Genomic DNA, 17,883 nt, shown 5'->3' on the forward strand with positions numbered 1-17,883 from the left:
GAGCGGGGTCACACAGGTACGGGGTAGTTCCGTGGCGGGCGGAACCGGTAGTACAGGTGGAGTGGCCACAGTTGGCGTGGCAGCCACGCTAGCCTGGGAAGCTAGCCACGGCTCCAGCCGGGCGCAGATCTCATGGAGCCTCTGATTGGTTACCTGGAGAGCAGCCTCCTGCTCAACCAGGCGTCTGCCCTGGACTTGCAGTGAGTGACGGATAGCTTCTGAGTCGGCTGGGTCCATGTTGTGGCCAGATCGTTCTGTCACGAACGGGGCTCGAGGCCGGACCCAAATGCATGACTCCAGAGACAAGCAGGCAGTACAGAGGAAACCTTTATTCGGTCCAAAGTCAGGGATCAGGCAGACAGTCCAAACAAGCAGAGGTAATAGTAACGGCAGGGTTACGAGGGTGGTCAGGGGACAGGCGTGGGTCGGTACACAGAAGGCAGAAGTCAGGCAAACGGAAGTGCGGGAACGAGGCATCAAAGGCAACTGGCGGAGGACTAGTCGTCCCACCGGGTCCTATATGTACCACCTGGGACAAGGTGCAGATGTGTTCCGACTAATTGGCTGGCCATGCCCAGCCTGGGCAGGAAGCCAGGAGCATGACAACTTGAAAATCTCATTTTTAAACAAAATTTTCCAAGTAAATTATTGATGAGATTTAGTATCGCCATTGTGTTATTTGGGTCATTTATCTATCTGTTGTGTGTATCATATGTTTCTAGGAGTTGACCCGCCCCCCCCCCCCCCCCCCCCAGGAACATGGCAATTCCAATCTTCATAATTGCAGCTATAGCAGCAGAGGAAACAAAACAAGCGACAGCTGAGTTCAATCAAAAACTAACCCAAATCAACTGAGCAACATGACTGAATAACTAAAATCCATAAAGGGGTGTTTTAGGTTGCAAAACAATGTCTCATGTTATGAGTGATAAGCAGATGGCGTTGGATGGCAAACTTTGAAATTCTGGCAACTTCCCTCGTTGTTCCACACTTGGAGTGGATGTTAGCAGGTGGTCTTATCTTCACTGCAAGACTCATAAACCACAACAGCCTGCGTTTGCATGATGTGACTCTTTTTGTGTGTGTGTCTCTGTGTGAGTATGTAATAACTTCTCATTACAGTAAATCAGATAATAATCCCCAAACTACTGCATGCTGCTTCGTATGCCTTCACAAACCTGCTGTAATTGTATTGATCATAATGCAGGTCAGTTATTGACGGCCCAATGCCACACCAGACTGGGTCTCCATGGCTTCATCTTCTCTCTGAATATGTGAGTGTCAATTTTGAAGCAAAAAAAAAAAAAACACTTTCCGCAAAATGACATGCAGATATTAAAAATGTGGCTCATACAACAGGACGGAATAAGCGCTTGATAAACAGAACCAAAGCCTGAATTATTTGTGTTTTTCACCCAGAAGTAGCATACATTATAATTTTAATATTTGGCAGCCCTCGAAGACTATTATTGTATGAGGCTTAAGAACAGGCTATGCAAAAACATTTTAAAACTAAGCAATAATCTGGCAAAATTACATAAAAAGTCAGTCCCAGAAACTTTCCTAGTTCGTGAAACTAAGTGTGTATCTTTTTTCAAAAGTTCTTTTCTTTCTATTGATACTTGAAAAGACCATTTTTTTATATCATGCCAGAAAAAAAAAACTTTTTAATTAAGTTTTATTTAGAAGATACTTAGTCAACAATGAGGGTTGAGGCTTGGTGTACAATTCAATTATAATACAATTTTACTAAACATGTTTTGTTAGCGGCGGCACGGTGGATCAGCTGGTAAAGCGTCGGCCTCACAGTTCTGAGGACCCGGATTTGATCCTGGCCCCGCCTGTGTGGAGTTTTCATGTTCTCCTGTGCCTGTGTGGGTTTTCCCCAGGCACTCCGGTTTCCTCTCACATCCCAGAAACATGCAACATTTATTGAACACTCTAAATTGTCCCTAGGTGTGATTGTGGGAGCAGCTATTTGTCTCTATGTGCCCTGCGATTGGCTGGCAACCAGTTCAGGGGGTACCCTATCTCCTGCCCGTTGACAGCTGCTATAGGCTCCAGCACTCTGACAACACTTGTGAGGATAAGAGGCTAAGGAAATGGATAAAGGATAGATGTAGTGATAGACAAACAATTTTAAGAAAAAGATAAAGTGGTCTTTGTTTCTCCAACCATGGTATGAGAGTTTTGGATTTCCCTGCGTTCTATGAACACGAAAGCACTAAAAATTTTACTTTACCAGCAGATCCGCATATATTTTAAATTTTATTAGTAGTATTAATGCTTACGGCCATGCTACCCTGAGAGCGCCCGAACTCGTCAGATCTCGGAAGCTAGGCGGGTAGGGTCCTGGTTAGTACTTAGATGGGAGACTCCCTGGGAAAACCAGGTGGTGTAAGCTTCTCTGCCCGGCTAAATCCAGAGGGGTTGCGTCAAGAAGGGCATCCGGTGTAAAAACTGTGCCAAACAAATAAGCGTTCATCTAAGATGACACTCAGTGGCGACCCCTCACGGGACAAGCCGAATGGAAAAGAAGTATTAGTAGTATCAAAATCTTGACTTACTTTTCACCCTCATTTACATCATTTATAATTTTGTCACAGGCAAGGTTATATTTTTCATCTAATAATTGACGTCATAAAACAAATGCTACTTTTGAGTTTATCTAAGTGGGACAGAGATAGCCATCCTCCATTTAGCCAACAGTAGCAGTTAACACAATTTACTATGATTATGACCCTTCAAGGACGGTACTTTAACACTTTCAAAGAATGGATTAAAATGGTTGACAGTTTGATCTCATTAGCTTCTGAAAATCTAAGCTTTAATAAAAGCAGCTCTGACTAATAAAAAGCCCAGGAACTACAGCATTGATCATTTAATCATTATATTTAATAGCATGTCATATCATCAGGCAGAAGGCAGGCTACACCCTGAACTGGTTGCCAGCCAATCGCAGGGCACATGAAGACAGACAACAGCAGCACATACAATCACACTGAGGGGCAATTTCGAGAGTAAAGTTAATGTTGCACACTTTTGGGATGTGGGAGGAAACTGGAGTGCCTGGAGAAAACCCACACAGACACGGGGAGAACATGCAAACTCCACACAGGCAGGGCCAGGATTCGAAACCCGGTCCTCAGAAGTGTAAGGCCAATGTGTATTGAACGACCCATTTTCCTCAGCCTTTCAAGGAGAAATGCATGTTCAACAGGTGCTGTGCTTAAATAGGGGCCACCTGTTTCACATCTGTTCTTCACAAAATTAATGACCTCACTGATTGAATGCCACACTGCTATTTTTTTTAACACACCCCTTTCAACAAATTGCCCAAATGCACAGCCTTAAGAGTATATATATCATGAAAGGAGGGGTGTGTTGTGTGGCTTTTCAGAAGGAGGTGGTCTTTGGTTATCTGAGAATCTACTGCACCTACTGGGAACTTGTTTGACATGTAGCAATAAAAAACATACTGAAAAGGTGGATTAAACTGGTTAGTGACATTGGACTGTTATTATTTTGAACACTACTGTATCTGTACTGCATGTGCCTGTGTGCGTTACCTGTGGGCGAAGCTGCCTGCTAATATCATTGGGGTCCAAGGCAAACAGTGCTTCGCGTGCTCCAACGTACAAAATTCTCTCATGGTCCGACAGAGTTAGCATGTTGTAGTTGAACACTCCATGAATGGTGAATCTGGCCATGCTGTCCAAAACATCTGGATGAATACAAAAGTGATAGAATTTAACTTTACACTATTTGCCACATTTGCTACCACATACTATATCCTCACAGATGACAGGCTAGAAGAGAACATTTTATCCTGGAATTGTTAAAAAATGTGTCCATGTCCCAGTTAATTATTATGAGCCTGGCATGACCCTCCTTCCATACAGCCCCAACTTAATATTATCCACCGAACTCCAGTTCACACACATTTCTTGGTTCTTATGCAGCACACAGATGGACAGTAATTCTGCTTTTCAAATTCAACCCATATCATCCTCCACCTACATTCAACCTACACTGCAATCACCATCATTTTTATAGAAACAATAAAAAAAGCCCGTTCTCACAGTTTCAGTAAACACATTCAGTGTTTCTTCACTTTCAGTTTGTACAGTATACTGACACCATAATCATCAGAAGAAAGTGATCATATTTACACCAGTTGAGAGTTAAGAGCACCATTCTCTTTTATATGATCTACTTACACAATACTTCAATAATTCATAGATTGAAAATTAATTGAAAAATTGATTGCTTTAGGTACATCTTTTGATTGTAAATTGATTGAAAATTGTCCAAATCCTCAGATTTTCAGCCTTTCAACAATATCATACTTCCCGGACAACAGCGTGCACAGGTGAAATAAGGTGCAACCACTCTGTGTAACAATTTTTTTTTTGGGCTATCTCTTCCACATCCACCCATCTCATTCATTCACATGTATTCTGTCTCATTTTAGCTAATCTTCATTCCTCTTCTTTCCAGCGGATATCTAACCCTTTTTAATTGTTCCTCTATCTGCTCCCTGCTTTCACTCCAGATCACGTCATCTGCGAACATCATGCTCCAAGGGGATTCTAGTCTAACCTCATCTGTCAGCCCATCCATTACCACTGCAAACAGGAAGAGGCTCAGAGCTGATCCCTGATGCAGCCCCACCTCCACCTTAAATTCTTCTGCCACACCTATGGCACACCTCACCACTGTTCTGCTGCCCTAATACATGTCCTTTACTATTCTAACATATTTCTCTGCCACTCCAGACAAAGACAGAATGTAGCTCCTTCTGACCTTCTCTGCACTTTTCCTAGAGCATCCTCAAGGCAAAAAATGCATCTGTGGTACTCTTTTTAGGAATGGAACCACACTCTCCATCCGTCATCCGCTGCTTTCACAGTATGGGTCGGGAACCAAAGGCTCGGGAGCCATACCTGGCTCTTTTGTGCTTGCATAAAGACTTCCGGAGCTCTCGTAATGACATCCTGTACATGTGATTTCTGTCGTGTGGGCAACGCAAATGATGCAGAGAAGGTTCGTCTTAGTGGAGTTGTCGTAGTTTGGGGCAGCAGTAAACGCAAGTGACATATAGACAGTTTGTCCTAGTGGGGTTGCCGTAGTCCACAGGCTTTGGGTTGAATGCTGATCGTGTCGGAACAACTACTTAATTCTGGAAAAGCTTTTGACAAAGGTCGCTCAAAGAAAAAAATACGAGGAATACCCAAGTTTTGAACAAGAATGGACAGCCTTTGTGGAGAGGGAGGGTTCTCCTGTGGGTCTATATTCACAGATGGGGAGTATGCCAAAGCATTCGTCCTCGATATTCCCAATAAACATTTTGCCAACTCTGCATAAAAACAAAATAATCAAACGAATAAAAAACATGCCTTTGTCAGCAAGAACCGTTCACCATTGCACCGCCATGGTGGAAAATCAAATTGATTTACGTTCACGATAAAGGGACAGAAGTCTTAAAGCCTGCATGAAGCTTAATCTAATGACGTATGAAGCACCACAAGTCGCGTTCATGGTAAGAAGTACTTTTGTCATTGGTTAGCAATATCATAACAATGTTATTTAAAATAATCTGCAGAGTATGATTTTCTCTTCAATGGCATTTTTGTTCAGCCCTTCTAAGTTGTTAGAAGCTGCAGCTAATGTTGAAAAACAGAATTTTCAAAAGTAGCAGGTACAGATACACGGGCCTAGAGTGCACTCTTACTGTTGTCAGTGTGAAAATAACTGATAAGCGACTCAGATGTATGTATGTAGTAATGTGTTAATAATTTTACATAATTTCATTTTATTATAAGTCGCTCTGGAGAATAAGTCACACCCTCGGCCAAACTATGAAAAAAAAAAAATGCGACTTACAGCCCGAAAAATACGGTACTCTCTCTGATCACCTTGGCTGTCGTAGTCCAGTCTTCCGGGAGCTCCCCCTGTCCACCGAAGGCTTGTCTTACCTCCTTCCAAAAAGCCGCACAACACTCTTCCTTTCTCATCTTGCACCACATGGTTCTCTACGCTATCTTTTGTTTTATTAATCTTTCTCCCACCACCAGAGCCATCCTACACACTACCATCCTTTGCTAGGTAGCTACACTCTGCCCTACCACTACCTTACAATAGGTAACCTCTTTTGGTTTACACCGTCTGAACAAAATTTAATCCACCTGCATGCTTCCACATCTGCTCTTGTAGGTCACCCTATGTTCCTGTCTCTTCAAAGTTCTTTTTCTGGATGCTGTGCTTCTTCATCATCCCTGTTTCTTTTACCAACATGTCCATTAGAATTTGCACCAGTGCTCACAACTATTTCATCTGGTTCCTTCCAGAATTTCTCTTTCACCTTTAGGTCACATCCTATCTGTAGGTCATTTTCCACAACACCCTCAATTTCAAGTCCTAGTCTCTCTGTCGCTCTCAATGTCATTTTCAACTCGAATTACCGCTGATGTTTTCCTGTTCTCCTCATGCAGCAGTACAGTCTTTTAATCTGTTAGTGATGGTTGATTCTTTCACACTCTGCCACACTTTTAAGATCCACTCGGAGACCTCGGACAAGGATGACCTCTGCATCTGGCCATTTTTTGTGAAAGATTTTTAATTAATCACATTAAATGTATATATTTTACATTTGTGCGTCTCTGTAGCTTTGAGGGTACTAAAAACTAGTGTCATCTTCTACAGATAATTGAGGGACATTCGGCTTTTAAATGCACTGAACTTGAAAATTGGAAGCATCGGAGCATACCCAAACCCGAGTGCACTGTAGAGAACAGCCATGTTTTAACCATTTTGTTTGTTTGTTTTTATTGTTATTTTAAAGTCATAGCCGCTAGCAACAAAAAACAAAACAAAACAATATTTTACCAACATTGTTAAATGTGCCTGAGAAAAAGTAGCAGCTTGTCGTCCATAAAATAAGGAAATGGCTAGTTACATCTCTACTCTAAGGATAAATCACTCTGAAGCTGTATAATTCAGGGTTGCATGAATGTATTGGGATTATAAAAGATACAGTATAATTTAAAAACAAGTGCATGTGTACCACCACCATATACAAATGGTGTTTGTGATTATTCACTAGCAAAACAAACCATTTGCTTTTTTTAAATCATAGAACATCTATAAATTACTATTGAAAGTATCGCAGTCTATTTTAATTATTTTTTCCCTCTATGCAATCCTCTTTAAGGCAGGGTTCATAGTCAGTTTGACCAAAAAAATTTAAGGGCTTTTTAGGGGCATTCTTAGGGGCTGACACGAAAAATTTAGGGCTGACACGGAAAAAATTTAGGGCCGACACGAAAAATTTAGGGCCATCGTGGGAAATCAAGAGTAAGGAAAAAAGACTCACCCAATGGTGCCATCAACTGTTCTTGGTTCATCAAATGTTCCAGTATCTCAGTACCTGTGACAGTGATCACCTGTCGCGCCTTGTGGTAGTTCTCATTGATATGACCATTGTCAACGTCTTCACATAACAGTATACAGAAAAACTGATTCTAACTACAATTGCAACTATATACAGAAATGTCTTCAACTGATGTCTGTCTCAGCACCCCTACTCTAGCTCCTTGAGCCTACCCAGTGCCTCCTCTATTTGTTGCTGCAGAGATGCCAAAGTGGCTCTCTTGTCCTTTGCTCTGCCTCTGAGTGCATTGGCCTCGGTGATAAACCTTAGATTCCTCTTTTCTTCGGCCTCCTCACACAGCCTGTCAGCCTTTTCAATAAGCGTTGATATGTCAGTCTCCATTCTGGCTTTTTTGGCTTTGAGGCAGTAGAGATGAAAAGTGAGCAGCGATGCCAAATGTAGCCAGGTACGAAGTCTTCCTTTCCCCACAGTCTGGGAACATGACTGCAAACACTTTCGAATTATTTTCACAAGATTTGTAACTGTAAGGGCTGCAGATCACTTTTAAAGTCCACACGATCTCTGCCTTTAACGAGTTCGTCTTTGTGTATTGAACTACGTTCATAAAGCCTGACTTCTGGCTGGTTGAAGTCGATGGCTGGACAACTGTAGGTGCGCATTAGGGATCGCAACCGGTTACAAATAACTGGTTATAACCGGTTTTCGGTTTTTTAAAACCAAAACCGTAATCGGACTTTCGAAATCGGTTAAAATTTCCAATCATTTCTTCCGGTTCTGGTACTCCACATTGCGCTATTTTTTCAACATCATTTCCACTTTTTTCAAGTTTCGCTGTTAGAATAAAGTTGGACTCAAAAGAACATTCAGTTAAATCAAAGAAACATCAAACATGGCATCGAGGAAACGCTCGGTATACTTTCATGCCCTTTCTGAAAGTCCGAAAGAATGTCAACATTAAAACATCTTTACAAATAAAAAAATAAATAAATAAAATAAAATAACTTACACGATTGCGTTGTTGAAAGCCACATTCAACAAGCTTGTTTGTCAATATTGTATACAAACTACCCCATTACCGCGGAGTAAATTAACGATCGATGGTGTAGCGCCGGAAAAAAGGAGTCGGAGGCGGAGTGTCGGACACAGGAACAAAAGTTGTTTTATTGGCAGACATCAAAACACTACTCGCATAACGGGGGGAACTCTGTGAACTCGTCACTCTGGAAGAGCAACAACAAAAAACACTATGTGCGGAACCCCGCACCCCAACTCGAGGTCCCGCGGGTGAATTATGTAAACACCACTATGGTACCGGTTTTAAAACCCGTTAATCGTTTTTTTGCTACAGCTGTTTGGTTAAAACCGGTTATGAAAGTAAGCGTTTTTTTGCGATCCCTAGTGCGCATGCACTGCTAGTACCACTGCTTGAAGTTGATGCTTCACTATCTTGATATTTTAGAAACAGATTCATACCAAATCAGCGTGTCTCCTGTTTTTCCGGTGCGACTCCAGCGCTTTGATGCCCATCTTCTCAAGCTGGTAACTCTGCTTGCACAGATGGCAGTAAAACATGTGCCGATCTTTTGGATCTCGACGAACCCAGCTCCCAAACTCCTTACTTTCAACCCAAGCTTCTTGAAAAATGCACTTCCCCGTGATACAAGTTGGATCGATGAAAGAACTACGCTACGTCGTAACGAAGACGAAGTGAAATGCCTACTCACGGAAACAAACAATGGAATATCGACAAAATGGCGACTAGTTGTCAACACTGTGACTTCCGTTGACAATTTCCGGCTGTTTTGGACGCCAGACGGATCGCTTAAAAAAAAAAAAATAAATAAATAAAATTACTTTTTTTAGGGGGAATTTGGGCGGGAGAGGTCCTCCCTTTGATTTTTTTTAATTTAAGGCCTTTTTAGGGGCTTGGCCGGTTTTCGCAGATTTTAAGGACTTTTATGAGCCCCTAAATGCATCTTCGAAAATTTAGGGGTTTTAGGGACTTTTAGGGCCGCGTGCGAACCCTGGAGTATCATCCAACTCGTCGCTTGATTCAGGTGTGGCCAATATGTCGAGCATACACACACCCGTTGACAATTTCCGGCTGATTTGGACGCCAGAGGGATCGCTATTTTTTTTTAAATAAAAGATTATTTTATTTTTTAGGGAGAATTTTGGCGATAGAGGTCCTCCCTTTGATATTTTTTTAATTTAAGGCCTTTTTAGGGGCTTGACCCGTATTTGCGGATTTTAAGGACTTTTAGGAGCCCCTACATGCACCTTCGAAAATTTAGGGATTTTTAGAGACTTTTAGGGCCGCGTGCGAACCCTGTAAGGGAGTCTGGGATTTTTAACTTTGTACGTATCTTCATAAGTTCAAAGCTAGCGTCATAAAGTTGTTAAAAACCTGAACACATGAAGCCTACAAAAGCCGTGGATGACTTGTGGTAGGAGGAATTTACTGTCATACTGTACTTTAAAAAGTATGTGCTGAGTAGCTAGTTCTCTAGCAGTCCAGATGAGTTAACAGCTCACACTTGTCATTTAAAATGAGTAAGTAGCAGCTCAGCCAACATCAATATTCAGTAGGTACGTGGTGACCAGACACAACCGCATACTGGCACATCTGTGACGCACATACTGAATGTGGTGCGAATGTTTGCAACGGTGCTGTGGAAAATAGCACATGTACCTAACTGAAAGAAGCTGAAAGATGCAGACAGCATGCAGACAATAAAATTTCAGTGGATCGGTTTAAACAAATGGAGTTCAAAGCAATGATTGGGACAGCGGTCACTCTCTCCCTCAGAAAAGTGTGTAGGAGGAAGAGTTTGCATTGCAAAAAGGGATGGACTCACGCACGTATGAGATAAAACTTTTAATTGCACAAGATGAAATAAAGGTCGCAAATTTGACCAGTCTCGACCCCTGAAAATATTGCATTTCATCAAACTACACCTTCGCAAATCTGGTGGGACTCTAGCATATGCGTTGTGTTTTTAACTCAGAGCATAAAAGATTACATCTACAACTCTTTCTTTCATGCAAATGTAATGTATTAGAACATGCAAAAAGAATAATGGTACACAGGACTCACGATGACTCCCGTCCCAGGGCTTGCACCCGCAAGTAAGTAATATAGAGCCTTTCCACAGAAAAAAAAAAAAAAAAACGTTTCAGAATTGTGATACAATTTGTTGTAGATCTTTGGAATCACATTTTAACTTCAGAATTTAAAATGTTATGAAAAGGCGGCACAGTGGGCAACTGGTTAGAGTAGGGGTATCAAACTCATTTTTGTTGCGGTCCACATTGTAGTTACGGTTTCCCTCAGGGGGCCATTATGACTGTGAAACCATAAAAATCTTGAATTGCCTCATCATACCTTACACTGGAACTGGTGTTGGAATCAGAAATCAAGGTTGTTTTTTTCAACGATTGTTCATGTTTAGTAACACAAAAATGCCTGCATTTGCTCATTAGCATTTATGATGTGAAAATTAGAAGTTTTGGTTCAGATATTTACAAGAACCATAGAAGTTGCCACATTATATACCTTCACAGGCCGTATAAAATCATGTTGCGGGCCGGATCTGGCCCCCGGGCCTTGAGTTTGACACCTGTGGGTTAGAGCATCTGCTGCACAGTTCTGAGGACTGAGGTTCAGATCCCACCCCCGCCTGTGTGGAGTTTGCATGTTCTCCACGTGCCTGTGTGGTCTTTCTTCAACTACTCTGGTTTCGTCTCACATCCCCAAAACATATATTAATTGGAGACTCTAAATTGTCCGTAAGTGTGAAGAGTTGTCCTGAGATTGGATGGCAACCAGTTTATGGTCTACCGCGCCTCTTGGCCGAAGATACCCGGGATAGACTCCAGCAATCCAGAGACCCTTCTGAGGATAAGCGGCTCAGATAATGGATGGATGTTATCAAAAGACCTTCTACAGCTATGAGATGGTAATGTAACCTCATTAAAGTAGGCAACCAGGAAAATACATTATTCAACGAATGAATATTTTGCTTTCAGTGAAGTTTTATTCGGGTAGCAATTAATCCAGACATCAAAACTAATATCATGGGAAGAGAGTGTACCACAAAAGGCCTTATTACTGGTGATGTTCACGACTTTCAGCAGGTTAGTTCAGCCATTTTTTCAGATCTGCATGTCAGAAGTGAGATAAGGCGCTCCCATTTAGCACGGCTGTGCAAACAAACAACGTGAAATTACTTTTTCTTTGAACCCACCCTTATTTTCATGGGAGTGTGAACAAAAAAAGCACAATATTTTAAAGTAACAGCAAGGAAAAAAATCCTCTAAAAATTCTAGAATATCTGTGCAATTTTAACATACCATTCATTAAGCGTCAATGATTATGTTTTATGTGAAACTGTTGTGTCAATAATTATTATAGCTGCATGGGATAAATAAGTTTTTAAGAAAGTCCAAATGTTATATATATCAGTGTAAAGCCATGTTTTTATAAAAAAATGAAAACAAGCGAAATAATCGATGCATCTATTTTCTGAGCTGGTTATCTTCATGAGGGTCACGGGACTGCTGGAGCCAATCACAGCTGTCATCGGGCAGGAGGCGGGGTACACCCTGAATTGGTTGCCAACCAATAGATACTTTTCACTGACGTCACGCCAACCATGTGTTTGTTTGTTTTGGACGGCATGATCTTGTCTACATATCATGGCTAGGAAGCGATAAATGTTTCCTGTAATGTTTTGGCTACGTTTATCGTTTGATCTTTTATCTTGAAAGTCCTTTGAAAAACGAACACTGTAACCAGAAGTGATTGAGGCATTTGTGCTGGCCACATGTGAAACTGAGAGCATTGTGTCGACGTCAGCAGGGTGCGATGAGACAGGACAATAAGGAAGTGAGCTGAAGGGGGTAGCGAAATAAATATCACCCACGTTAAAAAATAAAGTTAGACCTATGTCTACGTTATTCAATAACACGACAGCAATATCATAACATGGTGTCAGAGTGACGGAAGCATAACTACGGACTCACGGGAAAGACAAAAAAAACGAACTCACAGGGAAAAAAAAATGGAACGAAGACGACGAGGATGCGTTTGGTATTCCAACTCACCCAATTTACCAGATGCTTGGCGGAGATTCAAGCAACACGCCGAACTCATGTTCACAGGACCACTTAAAAACAGAGCTGAAGAGGAAAAGTGCAGTTTCCTCTTGCTCTGGATCGGCGAAAAAGGACAGGATGTCAGCAATATGTGGACACTGAGTGGAAACGAAGATAAGTTGCTAAAAACTTATGAAAAAAACTCTGATTACCTCACTCCGAAAGCAAACCCCGTATTTGTTAAATATATGTTTCACGAGAAGGCGCAAGGTAACTGTGAGTCATTTGAGCAATTTGTGACAGAAGTCAAGCTGTTGCTTAAAGACTGTAACTACACAAACAGCGATGAAATGGTCAGAGACCGCATAGTTTTCGCTAACAACTCACCGAGTGTGCGCAAAAGTTACTCAGCCAGGGGCTGGCGCTCACGATCGAAAAAAGCGATCGACATAGCCCGCTCCCACGAGTTGGCAAAAGTGCAGCTAAAGGCTATGGAGAGCCCTAAGGTTCACGTGAGCCACCGCAAACCTGGAAAGCAAAGTTTCACTGCGGGTTAAAGGAGGAATATTGACAGCCTAAAGACCTCCGTAAAGATATGTACAAATTGTGGAGGATAGCACAGTAAATTAGCCGAATGCCCAGCAAAAGGTAAACAATGTCTGAAGTGTCAGACCCCTTTTTGTCTGTTCTAACAACCATAACCCACACAATCAAATACCATGATGAAAAGGCCGTAAAACAGTTATAAGCAAGCCAATATTCACAAAAAGATCATTCAAACATGCAAGTTGTATTGTCGTTTTGCCGCCCAGAGGGCGTGGTAAACAAGTCATGTGACTCATGAGGTCATGTGAAAAGTGTCTATCGCATGGCACATGGAGACAGACAGCAGTCGCACTCACAATCACACCTATGGGCAAGTTAGAGTCTCCAATTCATGGATGTTTTTGGGATGTGGAAGGAAACCGGAGTGCCCGAAAAAAACCCATGTAGGCACAGGGAGAACATACAAACTCCACACAGGCGGGGCCGAGATTTTAACCCCGATCTTCAGAACTGAGCCCAAGTTCTACAGCTGCTCTACAGCTTCTCCACCATGCTGCCCAAATGAAATAACTAAAACTCAAATTGAAAAAAACATTTTCAAAATTTTTCTGACAGTGATTCACTGGAGCCCCAAAGCCTTGGAAATGGCTTTGTAACCTTTTCCAGACTAATGGATTTAAATTACCTTTTTTCTCATTTCTTCTTCAAATCCTTTGGATCGTGGCATGACGGAATAGTTCTTGAGCTCTTGTAACCTACTTAACGTCCTATGACAGTTTCTATTTAAGTGATTCAACAAGTATGGCTGTAATCAGGTCTGGGTGTGGTTTATGAAATTAAACTCCCCTTTCGGAAATTTGTGGTTTGTCACAGAGACTTTGTGATTTAACAAAGGGGGAATTACTTTTTCACAGAGGTCAGAAAGGTTTGGATTTTTTTTTGTTCCTGAATAAATGTCATTTTCTTTTTAAAACTACATTTTGTAATTCCTTGGGTTGTCTCTGAGTGATATTAAAATCGGTTTTATGATTTGAAACTTTTCTGTGTAATGGATATGAAAAAAAAAAAAAAAAAAAAAAGGGGACGAATAAATTTTCACAACACTGCAGATGATACTTCTTCTGAAATGTGCTCCACAAAATGTTTTGTGTGAAGACATTTTATTGTGAAGGTGAATAGTTACATGACCCTGGTTTACTCCAAAGCAGTGTGGAACTGTGGGTAAGAAGCAGGAAGACATTTAGGACAGATGTGGAAGCACAAACGCTTAGTATACATTGACAGAGTGACAATCACTGTGTTCAGGGGGTGCACATGGTGATTGTACCTTTGCTTATTTATTTCTTGTTTAATTGTTTGAAATTTTTTGCTTTGGGCATTAAGGACATTTTATCTGTAATTAATTTGTTGTCCAGTGTGTTAAAATTAGCTTCATTCGGACTTTTGTTTTACCCATACTTTTCACGTTGTCCCATGATTTTGTGACATCATCAGTGAAGAAGGCCAAAAAAAAAGAAGAATCCGGACATCAAGTTCAAGTAACTTTATCGTCAGATATGTTGTACATACATCACATACAACATACCTGAAATAGCGTTCCTCTCAGACCTGTGGTGCTATAACAGACTAAAGAGTAAAAAATAAATCAATAAAATGTAAATAAACTAGTCTACCTAAAACATCTGCATTGTGCTTTATAGTATATATAACCAATATGGTCAATCTGGCTAATTTAACAAGAGCTGCAATCAGTGCGTAATGTCCAGAGCGCTTTAGGGGTAAGGTGATTACTGTGCTTAAATAGCTAAATTTCTGGTCTAGAGTCAATGGTGGTGGGTGCCAGGGAGGGATAATAATAATGGAGGCAAAGCAGAAAGGGAGTTGCCTGTCTGCCTGGTGGAAGAAACAGTCTTTGAGCCTGCTGGTTGTGGCCCAATGACTCTACATCTCCTAACTGAAGGCAGCAATTTGAAGAGGCAATGAGATAGGTGAGAGGAGTCACCAGCGATCCTGGTGGTCTTGCGGGTGGCGGTGTTATAAATGTCAGCAGCAGCACCCAGATGTTGGGAGGCAGAGGGATCTTCTGTGCTGGGGTGGTGTTGTCTGCCTCAAAGTGAGCAAAGAAGTCAATGAACTGACTTGGCAGCGAAGAGTTGTTGCAGGTCTGTTGGGTAGTCCATGTTAGTTTGGATAGCACAGGTTCCTGGTGGCTCTGCTGTTGCTGAAGTGGCGTTCAGGAGCTTGTGGATCTCCCCTGTCCGCCATGGCTTCTGATTAGCCCTGATGGAGATGGTTCTGGAGACCATAACGTCATCCATGCACTTCCACATGGAGGCAGTGATGGTCCCTCTGTACTCCGGGAGGTCTGCAGCGCTGAGTTGTATTTTCTGACATAGGTTTTCTGACGTGTTCCTGAGCCCATGTGGTGATATCCTTTACAGATTGATGTCGATTTTTGATCCACTGCCGACTGAGGGATCGAAAGTCACAGACATTCAATACTGGTTTTCAGCCTTGCCGCTACATGAAGTGATTTCTTCAGATTCTCTAAAACTTTTGATGACATTATAGTTGTATAGTGTAAATATAGTGTAAATGATAAAATCCCTTGCAATCGTACATTGAGGAACATTGTCCTTAAACTGTTGGGACCTTTCTTACATAATTGTTCACAGAGAAGTGAACCCCAGCCCATCTTTGCTTGTGAATGACTGAGCAATTCAGGGAAACTCCTTTTATAACCAATCACGGCACCCACCTGTTCCCATTTAGCTTTTTCACCTGTGGGATGTCCCAAAGAGGTTTTTAATGAGCATTTCTCAACATTCTCAGTCTTATTTGCCACAGCTCAGCTATTTTGGAATGTTTTTCCAGCCATAAAATTCCAAGTTAATGATTATTTGCTGAAAACAATAAAGTTTCGCAGTTGGAACATTAAATGTCTTTGTAGTGTGTTGAATTAAATATAGGTTGCACATGTTTTTCAAATCATTTTATAGTTTTGATTTGTTTTACACAACATCCCAACTTCATTGGAAATGATTTTTTAATACTTCAGAATAATTTTTGGGAAAAAAATAGCAAAATACATATAAGAGTTATAGTTATAATAGAAAATGTATTATACATAGGTAGAAGGGTTTACAAGAATTTTGAGGTCAACATTTGGTAAAGTCATCTTTGGACACATCAAGATCCAGTGGTCTTCCTGTGTAAACATTATTTGCACCAAATATCATTGGAAACATGGTAGTGAGTGGACAAGGTAGAGGAAAAGCAGCTTGGCACCAGAGAGATGAGGAGAGTAAAAGTATCTGGCAGATAAGTAGTGAAGTCAGCTTATTATCCAAGGAGCAGGAGCATATAAACATTGGGGAGACGTACAAATGAGCGAAATGAGGAACGACGCGGTATCCTCGGGGGAGGACTGAAGACATCTGTTGCTGTGCTACACACAGATGCACATATACAGTCATGAGTGTGGCAGTTATCTGGAGTAGCTCATCACTGATTTGACCCACCCAAAAAGTGTCCTGTTTTAGTGTCAATGTATAAAGATGTGGCTAGATTTACTGACCCTCTGCCACACTGTGGCAACCCTGATGCAATAACTTCGGGGGGAATAAAAAGAAAAAAAACTTAACTCCTGTGGCTCTTATGCAAATATAAATGCTTGTATATACGAGGTGGTACATTTATCTACAGTCTCACTAACTCTAAGGTACAGGAGAATGTATGTCTTTGATACTAGCATACAACCTTCTGCAAGAACTAAAATATAAGAATTTGTTTTGAAGATGATGCTGCAGTAAAAGGATGCATACTAAGTGATACACATGGAACAACACAAACAAAAGGGAGTACAGAAATAGAGAGCCGAGGTCAATTTTTTAAACAGACGAGATCAAAGGTGACTGCATTACAAGTACTCCTTCTTGTCTTTGTGGAGAGGGAAGTTTATTTTTAAATTAGCTGGTAACAAAGAAGGTACAGTGGTTTAGAAAAAGGACACCTGTTTTTCTGTTAGTGTCGAGGTGACCCAGGATCACCTACTAAGGTGTTCGTGTGCTCATATTCATGGATACATTCTTACACGTCTATTGTGTTTGGAAAGGGTGACAAAGCTAATGTTACTGCTCAAAGTTGTGCCAGAGTCCAACCTTAAGCCTTTTGCATAATGGCCTTGTTGGTTCACCATGAGAGATGCCGTGGTGGCCCGGTTAGAACTGGTACTGGCCCTGTATAATTATGATGTAAATTATAATACAATAAGATTCAATGATTGCACATACTGTAAATACACATGGCTTAATTTACACACTCATACATATCAAATTTAAACAATTTCAATTTGACAAACACATTTAAAGATTAACCAGTTTTGAGGAACAAAATATGTTCAGTTTTTTTGTGGTTATTTCTGGCTGGAGAACAGGGTTCAAGTCCCCAACCAAAATAGTCACATGTGTAACCAAATCTTGGGCAACTAGTGCAAAGGTTACTGTAGAGCCCCAGCGGAGTATCTCTATTCTGGCCCATGAACAAAGATTGTTTACTAGGTGTGCGAAAATTGTGTGGAGTGGTTTGATCAATTTAAATGGATAAAATATGTAATTTTGGGAAAATTTACTGTGTAGCTCTCAGTCAAAATGAAAACTCCACACTATTATGCTAACAAAAAATAATGCTAAAATTATAACGACTTTATTTATTTTATTTATTGTTTTGATTTATTTCATTTATTTACGTTTAACCTTTTCAGCCCCTCCTTTCAGCTGACATCTGCAGTAACTACTGCAATACTATTCCTGTTTCTGGTTCCGGTCCTGTGGAGCTGTGTATTTTTA

At 41.1% G+C, this 17,883-nt stretch overlaps 1 protein-coding gene and 1 pseudogene across 2 annotated transcripts in view; one reads left to right on the forward strand and one right to left on the reverse strand.

Annotated features, from left to right (window-relative positions):
- The window catches only part of sema4c (sema domain, immunoglobulin domain (Ig), transmembrane domain (TM) and short cytoplasmic domain, (semaphorin) 4C), a 111,594-nt gene that overhangs the window by 30,297 nt on the left and 63,414 nt on the right, over positions 1-17,883 (reverse strand). For both annotated transcript variants that reach the window (XM_061817013.1, XM_061817012.1), the window contains exon 3: positions 3,570-3,724. In XM_061817013.1, the coding sequence (XP_061672997.1) occupies positions 3,570-3,724 (155 nt within the window). The remainder of the gene's footprint in view (positions 1-3,569; positions 3,725-17,883) is intronic.
- On the forward strand, positions 2,286-2,404 carry LOC133500106 (5S ribosomal RNA; annotated as a pseudogene).

This window comes from Syngnathoides biaculeatus, chromosome 4, assembly GCF_019802595.1.
Source record: "Syngnathoides biaculeatus isolate LvHL_M chromosome 4, ASM1980259v1, whole genome shotgun sequence".
NCBI lineage: Eukaryota > Metazoa > Chordata > Actinopteri > Syngnathiformes > Syngnathidae > Syngnathoides > Syngnathoides biaculeatus.